The 16,639-nt window shown below is 39.6% G+C and overlaps 1 protein-coding gene across 1 annotated transcript in view; it reads right to left on the bottom strand.

Annotated features, from left to right (window-relative positions):
• LOC136438372 (uncharacterized) overlaps positions 1–16,639 on the bottom strand; it is a 110,950-nt gene that overhangs the window by 66,633 nt on the left and 27,678 nt on the right. Inside the window, exons 26-48 of the mRNA XM_066433140.1 lie at positions 15,233–15,424; positions 14,495–14,680; positions 13,919–14,011; positions 12,801–13,004; positions 12,275–12,360; positions 11,804–11,921; positions 11,267–11,432; positions 8,876–8,967; positions 7,773–7,907; positions 7,239–7,385; positions 6,842–6,985; positions 6,333–6,570; positions 5,747–5,862; positions 5,331–5,423; positions 4,729–4,889; positions 4,084–4,253; positions 3,372–3,475; positions 2,968–3,065; positions 2,416–2,604; positions 1,902–2,040; positions 1,408–1,559; positions 933–1,089; positions 413–556 (exon numbers count right to left, since the gene is read on the bottom strand). Coding sequence (XP_066289237.1) covers positions 413–556; positions 933–1,089; positions 1,408–1,559; positions 1,902–2,040; positions 2,416–2,604; positions 2,968–3,065; positions 3,372–3,475; positions 4,084–4,253; positions 4,729–4,889; positions 5,331–5,423; positions 5,747–5,862; positions 6,333–6,570; positions 6,842–6,985; positions 7,239–7,385; positions 7,773–7,907; positions 8,876–8,967; positions 11,267–11,432; positions 11,804–11,921; positions 12,275–12,360; positions 12,801–13,004; positions 13,919–14,011; positions 14,495–14,680; positions 15,233–15,424 — 3,324 coding nt within the window. The remainder of the gene's footprint in view (positions 1–412; positions 557–932; positions 1,090–1,407; positions 1,560–1,901; positions 2,041–2,415; positions 2,605–2,967; positions 3,066–3,371; positions 3,476–4,083; positions 4,254–4,728; positions 4,890–5,330; positions 5,424–5,746; positions 5,863–6,332; positions 6,571–6,841; positions 6,986–7,238; positions 7,386–7,772; positions 7,908–8,875; positions 8,968–11,266; positions 11,433–11,803; positions 11,922–12,274; positions 12,361–12,800; positions 13,005–13,918; positions 14,012–14,494; positions 14,681–15,232; positions 15,425–16,639) is intronic.

Here is a 16,639-nt window from a genome sequence, read left to right as displayed (position 1 = left end):
TAAATCATTCTTTTTAAAACCTTTTTATTGAAACATGCAACTGGTAACAACACAAGATAACACACAGCCTAGTAAAGTTAACAAACTCCGTTTCGATGTTACATTGTATACTGAATAGCTTTCAGTTATCAATGAGACATCCCTGGAGACTCTTGCAAGGTCTTCCTTCTCTAGGTGTAAGCTCCTTTACTGAACACAACGTTGGCTGCCTTTTGTGAGGAAGGGATCTTGTGTCATACATAGGATGTGCCCAAGTACAATCTATCTCCAACTGACCAATTGTCACACATTTTAATATCTAATCTATAGATTTTCTCATAGCACCAACTGATTTCTAGATACTTTGAGTCAAACATAAAGTTCCATCCTGTAAGCTTTCCGCCCTTCACATTTATAAGAATTCATGACATACCTGGTGCAGTACAGCTTGAAGAGTCTATGGTGATCTCAGCTGACACCCAGTTGTTATAGAGGATCCAGTCCACGCCAGCAGCTCTGGACAGGACAACCAGGAACAAGTGGTCGATCTGTTTCCTGCACGCAAGCTCTGATATCTCTGTAACAAGCAAAACAAGAAGAGTTAAGATTCTTTCTACAGTACTCATAGCATCTTCACAACACAAATGCCCCAATACTATTCTTAACATGTATCTATGATACCTACTGATCTGGCTTTGATTTTACTTTCTGCTGCACAAGAGGTGCATGTTAAGTACTGACCTGGCTTTAATTTTACTTTTTGCTGCACAAGAGGTGGATGTTTTATTTCTATTTTGACTTTGATTAGACTTTTTTCTACACTAGGTAGCTTATATATGCTGTGCTGCCTGAGTCTGTGAAAAATTGTACCAAAGAAGAAATGGTTTATATGCAGTGGCACTGGGCAGCCATGTGTTTCAAAGGTTAGACAGTGACAACTATGATACACCAACCTATGATGGCCGATGCATTGGTGTAGCGTTTAGGGGTCATGGTGTGGTGAAGGTCGTCAGCGTGCTCCTCCTGCCACTCGGGGGAGAACAGGAACTGTTCTGGGGTCAGGTCAAAGGCTGTGTCCATGTTTAACATGGGGCCCTGCTGTCCAAACACCTGCAAAATAATGGGTATAAACATCATTCATTTTCATTATTTTTATATTTTAGCTCCTTTTGTCTGAAGCATTAATCCTTAGGGTACCATGAGAACTTTCAAAAAGCACAAAAAATTAGATTTTCAAAAGGTCAAATACGTCACACTATATGGCTTATCTATTGTGCTGGTAGTCGTTTTCCAAATCACTGTTGTTTTTTTCCTTTCAAATCACATTAGAAGATAGCTTGGAAGTTATGGCTTGTACAGGATTACACTGATTAAATTTTGATTGACAGTACATGTAATAGCTTTTGAAAATAAGACCAGTTTGTTTACCTTTAGCTCATAGTTATGAATGCCTTCCCTTGCCATGGCTATCTGGGCATCCCCTAAGTTGTAGACATCCATAGAGAACACAATGGGTGCTGGAACCCCGACATAATACATGTCCTGTGCCTCCAGTCTGGCATTTTCCACCGAGTAGATGTCTAAAAGATATGGACAAGAGAACATTCAACACAAGTTCTCAGTTCATAAGGAGTACTGTAAATCCATTTACCTTTGCTGAGACTTAATTTCCTTATAGGTGCTTGTGCTAAAAGCAGGTTTTTGCAGTGTTTTCAGGTTGCAGTTGAAACAATTCTGTAGTAGAGTATTAATGTAATGGAAATGAATACATGTATTGCAATGCCTTAATTTTTAAAGTAGAATGGTCTCTTCAAAAACGCAAAATGTCAATATATATATACAGAACATAAATACAACTTTGCAAAGATACAAGAGACAAAAGATTATGAACTTTAGTGTTAACTGAATCTTTTGTAACATACCATCAGGACACGATACTGTGATCTTAGTGGAGATGGCATTGTTGTTTTCATTCCTCTCTTCCACTTTGTTCTGTGGGTCCAGGATGGCAACCAGGTAGGACAGACCGCAGTACTGGGTACTCATACCACCTGGCAGCACCTGGCAAAGAATGGTGACACAATAATAGTAATAACGTAAGCCCACAGAATCTTTAACATACTTCAGCCCACATGCAATATTCTTTCTGTAAGTATTACTAAGTAATGCCAGTATGTACATCATAAAGAGAAACTTGCAATGTATTTTTACAATTTATTTTGGTTCAGCTTTGACATGGAGTGATAGAAATGTGAGGCTGATTCTTAATACTGTAGAAAAATATCTAACCAATATAGTGGAATCCCCATCAATCAATTCCTCTTTCTAACATACTACCAATATTGTCAAGGAAAGTTTTGAAATATCATATTTGATTCCTGATATGGGGGAAATCAGCATCATTGCCAGAAGAATGTAAGGTGTCCCATTACTTACCAGCCCAGTACCATCAAGTACAAGTTCAGGTTCTGAAGCTGTCACATCACCTGACAGGGCTGAGGGAAGGTCATCAAGGTCATACTCTATGTCAAGGTCATCAGCACTCCACAAGGCATCATGGGATAGATAGAAGCTGATGTTGAAGATGGGGTCGGTGGTGAGCTGACCATTTCCGGTCAGGATTATCTGAAAAAGTCAATGCACACAATTTTTTTTTTTAATCTACAAGAGCTTTCTGCCACCGTAAAATCATGACCATAGCCTGCCCAGAACATGAGATATCAAAAATGGAAGTTCTATTGCAGTACCATTGACAGCTGCCAGAGAACACATGATATGATATCCTTTATTTTGCTGCCACCTACTAATATGCTAAATATCATACAGATCAATCCACAGTTTCTGGAGTTCTGCTATTCACAAATCCACAAAACCACATATGACACTGAAACCATAACATTCTTGGCAAATGGAATTACTGGTTTGACATTAAGCCATTGTAAGTGACTAACATCATATAGGGGAAATGAGATGCTATCAAATCCTTACCTCTGCTGTCAGTGAAAAGGTGGATTTTGCATCACCTGGAGACAACTGTGGACTGTTCACCTCAAAACTACCGTCCATCGGCGAGATGTCAACAGTGTCTGCAGAGAAAACAATGCCACACATAGATAAGCAGCAATACAGTTACAAGAAATATTCATCATTACCTAAGTTTCCATAAAATCTGCATTATCAGGAGTTCTATAGAGGAAACTATATTGTGACACTGTAGTGGAAAGGAGCAACAAAACCAACCACCCCAGTTTCAGCACCACAAACAGACACAACTAGACATAAGCAGTAGCTAAATATCAGTACTTGGTGTTTCTATCCTAATCTTATAATTTTCAGCACAAGCTTCTATTGTGCCCTTTCTTTAGAGTGTGATGAAAAAGACAGAGATTTACCTGTCTGGCAATCAAAAAGGGCTGCAGAGAAGTCGTTATCCCTCAATCCATCCATGAGGTTCTCATCTAGTGCTGGGCCTCGGTGCCAGGATACAAGCAAATACCTGTGTTGTAGACATGGCAAAACAGGGTCTTTTTAGCAAATGCCCAAGGCTTAAGTATATCCACTCTCAATAGGTCTGTGGTACACAAATCTCATTATTTTGCTAGGGATGTGTTTAGGATGGTCTCCCATTTGTAAATCCTGAGTTTCAACTCAATCCATTGATCCAAAGTGACATAAGTAGACTTTGTCAGCCTCCAACAATCTCTTTTTTTTTACAAATTTCCAGTCTTACCAACAAAAAAGAGCATCATTGCAAAATTGGTGTTAAATTTACTGCCAAGAACAATTTTGTTCAAGAATGTTTCTCCTTTGTGTGTATCAAGTTTCAGTGCTTTGTTATCTTTTTAAGTGCAGCTTTAGGAAGATGATAACTGTGCCGCTGTTGTCTCTATTCACCAGAGTCTGTCATCTTGCCTTTACATCACTTGCATATGTTAATCAGGTACCTCAACAAGCTCTTTCAAAAGACTATAGGCCTGATACCCTTCCTATTCTAGCTTTAATTTGCTTGTATCCCTGTCAGCATGATATTTCTCATCAACAAAGTGAACATTATACCCCTATTTAAACTTAACTGTTATCATCCTCATATCAAAGACTGCCTACCTGTGCTGACACATGTCCCCTGATGGTCTGATGGTCGCCCTGACCCCAGTAAAGGTCAGGTTGTGGCCGGCAGCCAGCCCTGATGCCAGCATGTCTCCGTCCACCTCCATCTCAGTGATGGGCACCTGTAGGTCACTCTGGTCCAGGAACTCGTCTGCAGAACTGTAGAGCTGAGGGGAGGACACAAGATGTTGTTGTTGTTTTGTTACAATGGTGCAGGTTTATCATGGGTTTCGGATCATGATTCCAAAACCTTTGTAGCATGAGACCAATGGCAACTAGCTAGTCTAGAGATAAGTTTTCAAGGTGATTCCTAGCATTAACATTGCATAACAGGCAAAGAAGGCAGTCTTTGGTACCTATTTAAATTTTTCTTAATTGATTAATTAAATCTGATAACATATTGAGTAACTTACAATACAGTTTGGACAGAAGGTAGAATATCATCTTTATAATAATGATCATAAAGAGGCAATTCTTCATTTGTATTATGCTCTAAGACCCTTAATCTTAATTTTATCACAGCAACATGTGCTATTACATACAGACACAAGAAAAATCCTGAAAAATTTCAAGAACTTTGCTCAGCTTTAACTTTACATTCTAACAAAATCTACTTCAAGAAAAATACATTGATGAGCTTACTACAAGATGGAAATTTGCTGTGCCATTGTCAGCTGTAGTAATATCCACCAGTCCTGTGTTCCTCACAGTAACATTGAACACGACTGTTCCCCCCGCTTCCTGCCAGATCATGTCATAGGTTCCCTCCACATGGAAGCTGAAGTCAGACAGACCAAGCACGTCTGGAAAACAGGAGGAAAAATTTGATATTTGGCCATTGACATTGACAGCAATTACAATCAACATTTGGTTGGCTGATCTAGAGCAGTACAAACAGAGACCTTGAATACTGATGATCTGCAATGGTAACATAGGACTAATTACAAGCAGGCAATTAAATGGTAATGTTAATATTAAACAATGCAGTACATATTTTCAAAGACTGACCAAAGTTTAGAAAGTTTTATGCAATGTTACAAAATCTGTGAGTTGAAGGGGGGATGATGAGCTGTTACTATTGAAAAATGAGTGTGCTAGAAAAAATAAGGCAGGCCTTAAATGTACCATCTTTACTTAGAGTCATATGTTTCAACAAATTTTTGAGAAATTTCAAATTTCCAAGAAATCATGTATCATAAAAATTCAACAAAGTCTGCATTGTGTCACTGATTTGCATCCCTCACCATGGCTACACTGAAGTTGGATCTGCAGTGCAGCACTGTTTTCAGGTAAGAATGGATCCAAGTCCCAGTTCTGTTTGTCAGTCAGCAGCACACCTGTGTTAGAGAACAAACAATTACAGAAACTCTCTTATAAATGTATAAATGATGCTTTTCAACAAACTTTTCCTTGGAGTGAGTGTGACTAAAAGTAGAGCCTTTAACTGGGCTGACTCAGTTCTGTGTGAGCTGTTCTTTTCTATGGGGTCACTTTTCATATGCTCCCCCTGATTTCAGCCACTTGGTCAGTGTGTATCTCCATCTGGTGCCATTATCTGCAAGGTTCTACAATTGCCCTGTATCAATCACAAGATCTTACAGATCCCTCTTGAAGACATCTAAGATAAAATATTGTTTAATCATAAGATAAAGGTACCCACCTAGATAAGCTGGTCCACAGTACCTCCCCACCCCTGGTGCCAGCTGAGGGATGGTCAGCAGTCCCTCGGGGCCTCCAAAACTGTGCTGTTTGGGAGGGGAACCTACCGGGATGTTCCTATAGTATATGTGACAAAAATGTTGGAAAGTGATCGTCAACAAATGAATACAACATGTACAGCAATGGTAAGGAAATTTTAAAAACGGGTTCAAACATTGCTTTTTCATATATAATGTTCTGCATTGCATCCTACATGTAGCTGTTTAAGGTGTTTAAGAACCATGTGTCAGTAGATAGCAAAAGAATGTAATAATTAGCAACTGACAAGAGACAATGGTGCCCAAACTAAGTGCATGTAGCCACTGATATGTGGCAACCATGATGATGATGAAGTAAAAGAGATAGCCAAGATGGACACAAGTTTCACCAACTGCTGAACTCAAGAAAATATTTTGTACCTACAGTATTTAGTAAGCATTATATGCTCTAATCTAATGTAAGTCCTTTTTTTTAAACATTTGCTTGCTTTTTGACAGCATACATGTTTTAGTATAATAGATGCCACACTGTCATGTTTCATCACATACATGAAGAGCCTGGCTTCCTGTGACTCCTCAAAGGTGTAGTCTAGTGCCAGGTCATCCTCAGGGTCAATGTCGGGGTCCGTGGACAGGTAGAAAGTGACGTCATACTTCTGTCCCACCTTGGACAGGCTGGCCAGACTGGACACAAGGATACGGATGTCCAGTGAGTACTCAAACGGTTGGTCAGTGGAGATGACGTCCATCGAGGCCTCAAACAGGGAGATTTGTAGATCCACATGATCTAAAAAGAACATAACAAAAAACAAACAAAGTCATTTGGAAATGCATCTCGTTAATGCATAAATAAGACAGATAAATAATATAATTTTAAATAGAATTCAATGAAATGAAAAGTAAGGTTTTAGGTTTAACATTAAGCATTTCTTGATATGTTTCTAACTTTCACTTGATGTAAAATCAGGCAAATGATCTGATACACATGTATAAAAGTACAGAGAAAAAAGTTTTGAGACTCCATAGTTCAACACTCCACGTCCATCATAATAGCCTACCTTCAGCACACTCTGTGGGTACAGGAAATGCTGTGAGTGATGCTGCGTACGTGGGGAGGTAGCTCTCATCAGGTACCACCTGTAGAAACACGTGCATGTTGGACATCTCCAGACAGGCCTCCCTGGTGTCCAGTCGGATGGGAACTACAGTAGAGATAAACAAACATTCATTTGTAGCTTCACAAAGTTAACAAATCACTGGGTATCAACTTGAAGGTTCTTTGTACACAACCTCTAACAACTACCGGAAAGAACCAGTTAGTTTTGCTCTGTTGAAGACAGCACAAGGACTTAGCTTATACTATATAAACATTGGCAGGCACAAAATGTAATTGTTAGTGGTTGCATATTTTTAATACCCAATAAACATGATAAATTATTTGGGAAACAATCTAACCTGAGAGTCCCATGAAGCCCACTTGCTGGTTTGCCAGGATTTTCAGACTTGTCTGTCCCAAACTGTCACCAAAATCAACAACCAAAGGCGTGTCCTCGCTGTCATCAAACACAGAGTCAGCAGACAGGAACACACGTATGCTGTAGGCTGCAAGGAACAAATTTCAAATTGTTGTCAACTGTTGGAAACATTTCTATTTGCTATTATTTAGGTTCTTGCTTTGCACACAGCTATACCATATGGCACATTCTTGTAAAGACATATTAAAGTGTTGCTACTGTACAAAACATTTCAACTGCAAATCTAATCCTCCTGTCCCCTTCTACTGCAAAATCAAGTCCCTGCAAAAGTGAGTGAATCTACAGTACAGTTAACAAGCCAAAAATTACATGACCACACCATTACCTTAATTTTCAGGCACCGAGAATTACATGTACATGTAGATAGACCCTTACATCTGCTTGGAGGTTCCCAACACCCCACCATGAGTCTGCAGGTGCCCAATCAAAACTGTTTATAAAGCTAAGTCTTCACCTGATCCCCCAGCAGGCACAGTGTGGAACCCCAGGTTCATCAGAAGGAACTCCATGTTGAGTTGATAGTCCAGGCCTGGCCACACCTTGGCATTGCTCAGGTCAAAGTTCACCTTGTGAGGTGCAAGCTTCTCCTCTATAAAAAATACAAGAGCAAAGAATATGTAACTAGCTTTTGTTGTCAAATAACCTTATGACACAAGATGAACAAATCAAAAGTAATGACATCATTTCATTTTGTTTTCAAAGAAAATTAGGACTTCACATATTAAGATTTTTGAGCCCAAAAAAAGTTGATACCACAACAACGGACAGTATACTATAACAATACCCCTCTGATGCAATGATTTTAGCCCATACAAACAAAACAACTGCAAGATGCTTAACCCATTTTTGTTTCTTCTTTGTGTACAGTATTGCTCTACAAGGTAAAAGACACAAATGGTCACAGGTCTAATGACCAGAGCATAGCAAGGAGACATGCTTACCATTTCTAGTAGAGAAAGGATAGCAAAGCAGTACCTAAGGGGGAGCCAGTAATGATGTCAGTTGTACTGTTGGTAAAGACATATACCACAACAGCTCTTCAGGAGTAAATTAAAGCAATGAGTCCAATACAGGGAAAGAGTAATTATAGCAAGATGGCAAGGAGATAATAGCTTCAGAAGTCCTTAGGGTGGACGTTAAGCTGTGGTCTGCTGTTCATTGTACTTGTCGAAATTAGCTAGGGGAATTTCCCTGGAACAATTACCCTGTAAATACTGTAGATAGCATCTGTCTTCCCTATCAAAACCAGTGTGTTAGGCTGGTGTGTTACACCGAAGGGCACCAAAAGCTAAATTGGATTGGATTGAGATAAGTTAGAATTCACTTTCAGCAAGGGAACATGCAATATTTTCTACCGTACAGTATATAACGATTTCAGCCTGGCCTATTAGTCCTGGATTGGAAAGGGTAATTTCAACAATTTCTGTCAACTTGAGGTTGCATTCAACATGTCACAGTGAAATAAACAGCAGTTTTTTTCAACCCACTATGAACTATATGTCCTAGTTTCTGATGGCTAGATAAGCTTGTAGTAAAAGTAAAGCAAGAGTTGAATACCTGTGCACAACACTGTGACCCTTTGCACAGCTTTGTTGTTCTTCAGGTATGCATCCGTGAATGTCAGTGCCACGACTTCAACTCCAATGTATCTGATAGAAAGACAAGGTTTGATAAGATATCTGATGGAAAAGACAAAGTTTGATAAGATAACCATCTATCAACTATTTTTGGTACCCTTGAATACAGAACTTTGTACCAGCATGCAGGTAATATAAATGGATTCAAAGACTGAATATCTTATCATGAAGATCACAAGACACTTGATAATATTTCATGGCTGAACTGTTTCTCAAACAAAAGATCCAAAACAGCAGCTGTTGGTAAGCCTAAATGCATCAATCACAACAGCAAACAGACTTTGTCTTCCCTTTCCTTGGTGCTGAACATGCCATGCAAAACTACGAAAACCACGCTCTCCTTTTTCAGCACTCGGTTCCAGTGCTGAAAGTGGCTTCAGCACTGGAAAACCAGTGCTGAGTTTAGTTCAGCACTGGAAAACCAGTGCTGAGTTTAGTTCAGCACTGGAAAACCAGTACTGAGTTTAGTTCCGCACTGGAAAAACAGTGCTGAGTGGAGTTCAGCACTGGAGAACTCGACGTCAGTTTCGGCACTGGAAACCGAGTGCTGACAAATATTTTGCACTGGAAAACTAGTGCTGAGATACGTTACGGCGGTGACTTACTTGCGATTTTAAAACGTAGTATTTTTCCGGACTATTCACTGAAATTTATCAATAGCGTATATCTATGACAGATTTCAATTTCTATATTACCGGGGTAAAGTGCTCTGACGCTGCTCTGACTATAAATCATCGACGCGACCGACTTTTGAGTAATATTTTCTGGTGGGCCAGAGGCTAAAGGGTAACTGCAACGTCATTGGAAGATACCGTTGTTTGCGAACAAGTTACCAGACACCCGGAAACTCATTTGCCTACCTGAAATTTTACTTCCCTATTGAATTTCAAAATGTTGAATTTCAAAATACTGATTAGCAAACGAACCAATACTATTTTCAAAACACTTTATTTGGCATGATTACCGTGCACGTTAAATATGGCAACAAAACAAGCCTTAAACAGAACGCATGGAAACAAGCCTTAAACAGAATTACACGCATTGTTACTAGTCATTTTACGAAAAAAATACTTGATTGAAACTACTTACATATGAATATCATGAGCTTTACAGTAGTACAAGTTGTTAGCAAAATACCAACTAAGGCTATTGTACGCATATCTGAAAACGCATTAGACTGCGTATTAACCAAGGTTACAAAAGAAACCTCCCTGAAGTAACTAACTAAACGTAGTCAGACTTATATTCGCATAATACTACGTTACTAATAAACTGGTAAACGGACCTATGTACAGACATCGTGTTCAAAATTACGAATAAACCGGTGAACACAACTATGTCTACACAACGCATCGTGTACAAAATCATAAATAAACTGGTGAACGCATGTCAGACCAGAAAGAAAGAAATAAAGTTCTTTATTTGTAACACATCCCTCATACCTATATCTATTATACAATTACACAATGAACAAAATGACAAAATTGTGTCGGAATAAAGTTGGTCATTGTTTATTCTAAATGAATCACAAAGTACGTAAGTTCAAGCGACCATGCGGCACTTCTTACGACTATTCTTCTCTCAGCACTGGTAAAAAAAAACGTTCCAGTGCTGAAAACACTTCAGCACTCGTTTTCTAGTGCTGAGTTTTTTTCAGCACTCGTTTTCCAGTGCTGAGTTTTTTTCAGCACTCGTTTTCCAGTGCTGGGGATTTTTCAGCACTCGTTTTCCAGTGCTGAATTGTCCCCGAGCACTGGTAAATCCAGTGCTGAAAGCGTGGTTTTTGTACATCAGCACTCAGTTCCAGTGCTGACGGCGGTTTCAGCACTGGGTAACCAGTGCTGAATCACCTTTGACATGACCCGTGACCTGGCACCGCCGCTCTGTCGCGCATTCAGCACTGGTAACCGAGTGCCGAACTCCATTCAGCACTGGTAACCGAGTGCCGAACTCCATTCAGCACTGGAAAACGAGTGCTGAGAAAAGTTTCAGCACTGGAAAACGAGTGCTGAAAGAAACTCAGCACTGGAATACAGCGATTCAGCACCGGAAAACGAGTGCTGAACTTTCTTCAGCACTGGAAAACGAGTGCTGAACTTTCTTCAGCACTGGAAAACCAGTGCTGAACTTTTGTCAGCACTGGAAAACCAGTGCTGAGGCCGATTCGTCCGTTGATTCAGCACTGGAATACCAGTGCGGAAGGCGTGGTTTTCGTAGACTTGCACATGCCATCCACAGAATAGGCATTGTAAAACATGACTCTTTGTAACATACCAAAGAAAGTGATTCCTCTTGAACTTTTGCTACTTACACAATTTTGCCACAAAGGTCAGGGTTCATGGGCACAGTGATGGTGGGGTTGTTGATGCCTGAACTCAGGTCATAGGTCACGACCTTGGCATCATGTTCAACCAATGGAGCTGAGATCCCCTCCTTCAATTGGTGGATGCTGTCCACATCATAGGGCAGTTGTAGATCTGATGATAAAGATTGGAAAAGAATAGACTTACAAGCCTGTAAAGGGTATTTCCACTAGGGTTCATGGAGAAACCCACTGCAAAAAGGGTTTATGTCTACCATACAGGGCCATTTGTATTTCACTCATTACTATACATTTGTACATTGCACTCACATTTGGCCATTAAGTTACTCTTCAATAAAAAAATTATTAAGTATTCATCACACAAACCAGGAAAGCTTAAAGTTTAATCTATCACATTGGGTTTTTTCAAAACACTTCACAATCTAGTATTGAAACCTACAATGTATAGGATACATAGTACTTTATTATTGCATGAATATTTTTAAAGGTAGATATACAAGTAGACACCATCGTAAATGCCATCACCTTCTTCGCTGATGTGCTCATCTTCAGACAGGTAGAATCTGATGTCATAATTGTTGAACTCCACATCCCTGGCCATGTTGGAGAGCCTGCTGTTGGTGCCCACGAGGATGATGGACATCTGTACACAGGGTACAGACATGTCATCAGCATTTTGTCTGTTTGTTTGTTTAACTTGTGAAATGCACCTAAATACATAACAGACCTTTTTTGTACATCAGGTACAATCTGTGTTATACCAGACTGATAGGTTAAACCCACTTACACCAGGATGGACCCCTACTCTTTAATTGATAAGTGTGGTGGGTTCTATAATGCACTCGAGGTCTGGCTCTTGTCAAACATAGGACCTCCGACTTTACATCCTATCCAAGCAAGCAGACATCCCTAGGGTCCCAAAGGAACATCATTGGGACTCAAAAACCCAGAACCTATCTATCTTTATATGATGGTAATGAATTATTTTCAACTAACCTTCAGGGACAGAGACATGTCTTCTCCGAGTTCAACACTGGAGAACTCTGTGACTGAGAACTTGTCCACAGCTACATCCATGGCAGCTGGTCAGGCAGATGAAGGTAAAAACACTTAGTGAATACTTTCATCAGGTCGGCAAATTCATGGATGTTAAGGTAATCTTTGCACACAAACAATAACAAGTACATAACATGTAAACATTTCAGGGTTTCATCTGCCACCTTAATGAGGGCATGGTTATGCTGACTGTTTCTACTTCTACCGCTAGGTGGCGCTACAGTATTTTTATTCAGCATTGTCTTTAGAAGAAGAGCAGAAGAACAACCAAAACATTGGAAGGTAACCATCATTGCCAGTATACCAAAGGTTAATATTTATTGTATTTCTTTTTTTGAGAATTGGAGACAGGGTATTGTTCAACTTAATTTCTTTCCTTCCATCTTCATTCCCCAGATCCTTTTTTCCACCAGCAATTCACTTAAGTCTTGAAACAAATTCAGTCTAAAAAAACAACATCTCTCACCTGGGCAATTCCTGAAGTTGACCACCACTGCCTGGATGTTGTTAGTCTCATCACGCTCCCCCACCTGTCCGATCTTCCCATCGTACGCGCCCTCGCTCCTCGTGTCCACAACCGCAGCAAAGAATGCGGGATCCGTGTTGTGACAGTACCTCCTGATGATGTCCACGTCAAATATCAAGTCGTCCGATCCAAGATGCAAGGTTCCTGCAATAGGGCAAGTAAAGCATTGGATTAAATTTGAGCTATACAGCATGCATGCTGGACTTCTCTAACTGCCTCATGTGTTGCACAATGTGGGAGCTTCTAAGTCTAAGTCTAAGCACTAAATCTATTTTTTTGCTCAATTGTCACAATGTAACAAGACCTGAAGAACTGAAACATCAGGACAAGATCAAATCACTGGTGATTACCTAAACCCAATAGGAGAAGCAGGAGTTACAAAGGCTGCTCAAGAACATTCTCCACCGCTAGGATTATTACTCATCCTCAGATTGAGGATTATTATGTAAGATTTTGTGAGTTTGGAATCCTAGCATGATTTACCAAGGGAGATCTAAAAATAGCGATAAATGCTATGTTAAGTCTGGTAAAGGTTGCTTTTGATATTTGATGCTTTCGGCCATGATTATCAGTCTTTCCTGGCATGATTTACACACCCATTACCAGACATACTAAGCTGACTTACCCGGAATATATAGCTATTTGTAAAACCCTAGTTTTGCAAAGTGAGCCCTGTTTATTGAACTCCAGGTGTTATCTAAGTCACTTATGGCCCTGATGTATTCGATAATGATGAAGCAGGATCTACCAGCCCTGTAATAAATCCTTCCTGTAAGACTATACTGGTGTCATTTATTGCTTAAAGTAGCCATTACCAGATGTACCTGCCATTTACCATCATCCATAAATCCCACTTTTTATGCAGTGATATTTTGTTTCATGCCATGTAAGATCCCTGATGGAATCTGCCAACTGGGACACATAAATAAGAATTTGAGCTGTGGCATGAAACAAACTTACTCTGGAGTTGTGCATGTGGAGGAAAAATAGTAAGTAGTACAATCCATTTAGTCTTGATTATAAAAACTCTCATTCAACTAGAATTTGTATCATGTTACCAGAAAACAGCATCTCTTCTCTCAGTTGCTTCAGTGCATCCTCTGATGGCACATAGGGGATCAGGGTGTCATCAGCTGTGATCTCTTTGTTTGCTATGTGAGTAGAGAACAAAAGAAAACATTGGACTGTGCATCTGTTAATGCTATATGTATATTTGGATGATTTATGAATGATGATGTTTCCAGAATGCTGTGAAGAAAGTGCTCAAGATTCATGGTCTGTGACAAAAACACTTGAAGGCAATGATGAAAATAACATAACTTCAAGTCCTCATTTTAAGGATTGTAAGGTATTAATAACACTAGACAGGTACAGCAAACCTAAGGAAGTTTTTGTTTATTTGTTTGTCAAAATTCTCTACACACATGTGGATGGAGTGCGAGAATAAGTGGTAACGCCTTTTCTAGCTCTCACCCAGGAAACATGTGGTTTTATGTACATCATCAAAGTTCATTATAAGTGCAAATGAAATGCCAATGCTTGTGAACTTGACTTATTTTTTGTAGTTTCAGTTCATGTACTGAATGTCTTCATGGTTAAATTTGAAGAATGTTACTGGAGGTTGTTGTCAGTACCTGAAACAAACAGCTGGAACTCAAAATGGCTGCCGTCCTCATCCTCCTCAATCTGGGAGAAGCCGTCCAAGTTGTTGAGGACGACCGTGACGTCCAGCCGGAAGTCCACCACCACCGCGCCCTCAGACATGTCCACGATCTCATCCTGGGACATCAGCTGCAGGCTGGGCAGCAGGTCAATGAACTCTGGACAAGCAGAGAGGAGAGAGTTGCATGATGATAGAACAAAAAATTAATGTTAAAAAGGTCCTAAAAGCTCTTAAGTTTTTGAAGCCACAGAGGCAGTGGGTTGTTGTTTGTCTACTGCATGGTATTCGATAGCAGAGGCCTTCCTTCTCTTTTCACCAGCTTTTGCTTCCCCAAGCACAGTCAGGTACCCATTTACAACTAAGTGGAGTGAGGAAAGTCATGTAAAGTGCCTTTCTTTTCAACTTTAAAGAGATCAGTGCTATGTGTATTAAAAGTCAATGACGGCAGTGGTATAAGTCTTTAAATAAATTCTCTTCAAAAAGAGTCAAAATCACTTTCTGAGCAAAAAAAACATGTTGTCAAGTAAAAGTGATTGCTCTATCTCCAGTGAGTGAAGTAGCTAACGATGATGTAAGGACTGTCTGACAGTCTACAAGCTGGTAGATGATTGGTTGCGGGGCCACTCAATTATCTTTTCTTTGTTTACTTAAATAATGGTTGCTTGCTCATTTCTTTGTTCTTATCAAAGACTGTGTACTAAGTACTTACTTGCATCATCACAGCTGACAGTCAGGGGAACACTGTAGATGTCGTTTTCTTTTGACAAGTCCAGTAAGAAGACAGCTTTCTCGCTGTCCCCCCGCCGCACCTCCAGGGAGGCGTACTGGTACTTGTTACAGGCGTCCGCACCATCGTCGTTGTACCGCACCCAGCCAGCCAGTTGGAACTGCCTGCTGCCCACTGTGGTGGAGAAGTACAATTTATTACCTTAGAAACTGAATCCAAAAATATTTGTGGCGGTTTAAGTATGCTTGACACAATGTGGTTTTTGCTGTCATTGACCTCTATTTCCACCGTAAAATCATCAAACTCCAAACATGTGTTCTGTAATGCACTCTGTGTGTGCCCACTGCGACCTTTGAACATGGCAAACATATTTGCCCACCCTACCGTGAAATTGAGTCCCTGGAAATGCAACGAATTTACAGTACACTAACCATGTGCACAAATCATAAGCCGTGCATGGATTGCTTTTATTCATGAAAATGCTTAGATATGGCACATTGCTGTGTTGATGGACTGTAACATACCTTTCCAGTGTCTAACATCTGTTATCCACCATGTTAAAGTCCATGACATGTATAACGTTTGTATTGTTAAGCTTTGAGAATTGAGATACTACCCAATAAACTTTGTCAAATATTCAATGAATGTGGATCAGGCGTTTGCATTTATCATGTCTTTGATATCATGTTTTCTTTCAATAATTATTACAGGGATGGATTCAGAAAAAAAGGCTTGGATAAGTTTGAGTAAATTTTTTAAAGTTTCTTTCAAGTCAGTTCTTTCACACAGAACTGTTTACACTCCTACTTAAGATATAGAGGACCCGGTGAATCTCTACATTCTCCAAATTCCCTGCATCTTGATTGTACCAAAAGCAATTTTGGAACAATTTCAAATATTGTTACTACAAGATCTGATTCTTTCTTTTTGATAAATCATTACAATAGACAATGTGACACATAAAAGGCTCTTCTAATCTTCTTCCAAGAACGATAACATAAGATTGTCAACTTCTATCAGAATGCACTGTCCACTGGGACAAATCTGAGTCTACCTCAAGCCGTGTAAGAAGATATGTGATCAACTATCAATTTCTTCATGAAATGATAAATGGATTAATCATCAGGTAGAATGTGTGACAATATCAACTCACTGTATGCATCAAATATCATGATACATATCAGATTCTGCACATATCATTCCTGTACACATTACTGCCATTTTCTTCCTAACAGTGTCATCATGATGATAAAAATATACAAAATACTTTTAGGCATCCACACGTTTGCAGATATTCTTGAAAAGGCCTGAGCACAATGATAAAATTTTGTTAATGTGCTGGTTGTAGGATACCAAATGAATTATGTGAATAACTATTGATGTTAGATA

Source organism: Branchiostoma lanceolatum, chromosome 7, assembly GCF_035083965.1.
Source record: "Branchiostoma lanceolatum isolate klBraLanc5 chromosome 7, klBraLanc5.hap2, whole genome shotgun sequence".
NCBI lineage: Eukaryota > Metazoa > Chordata > Leptocardii > Amphioxiformes > Branchiostomatidae > Branchiostoma > Branchiostoma lanceolatum.
This window is presented reverse-complemented; position numbering and strand designations above follow the sequence as displayed.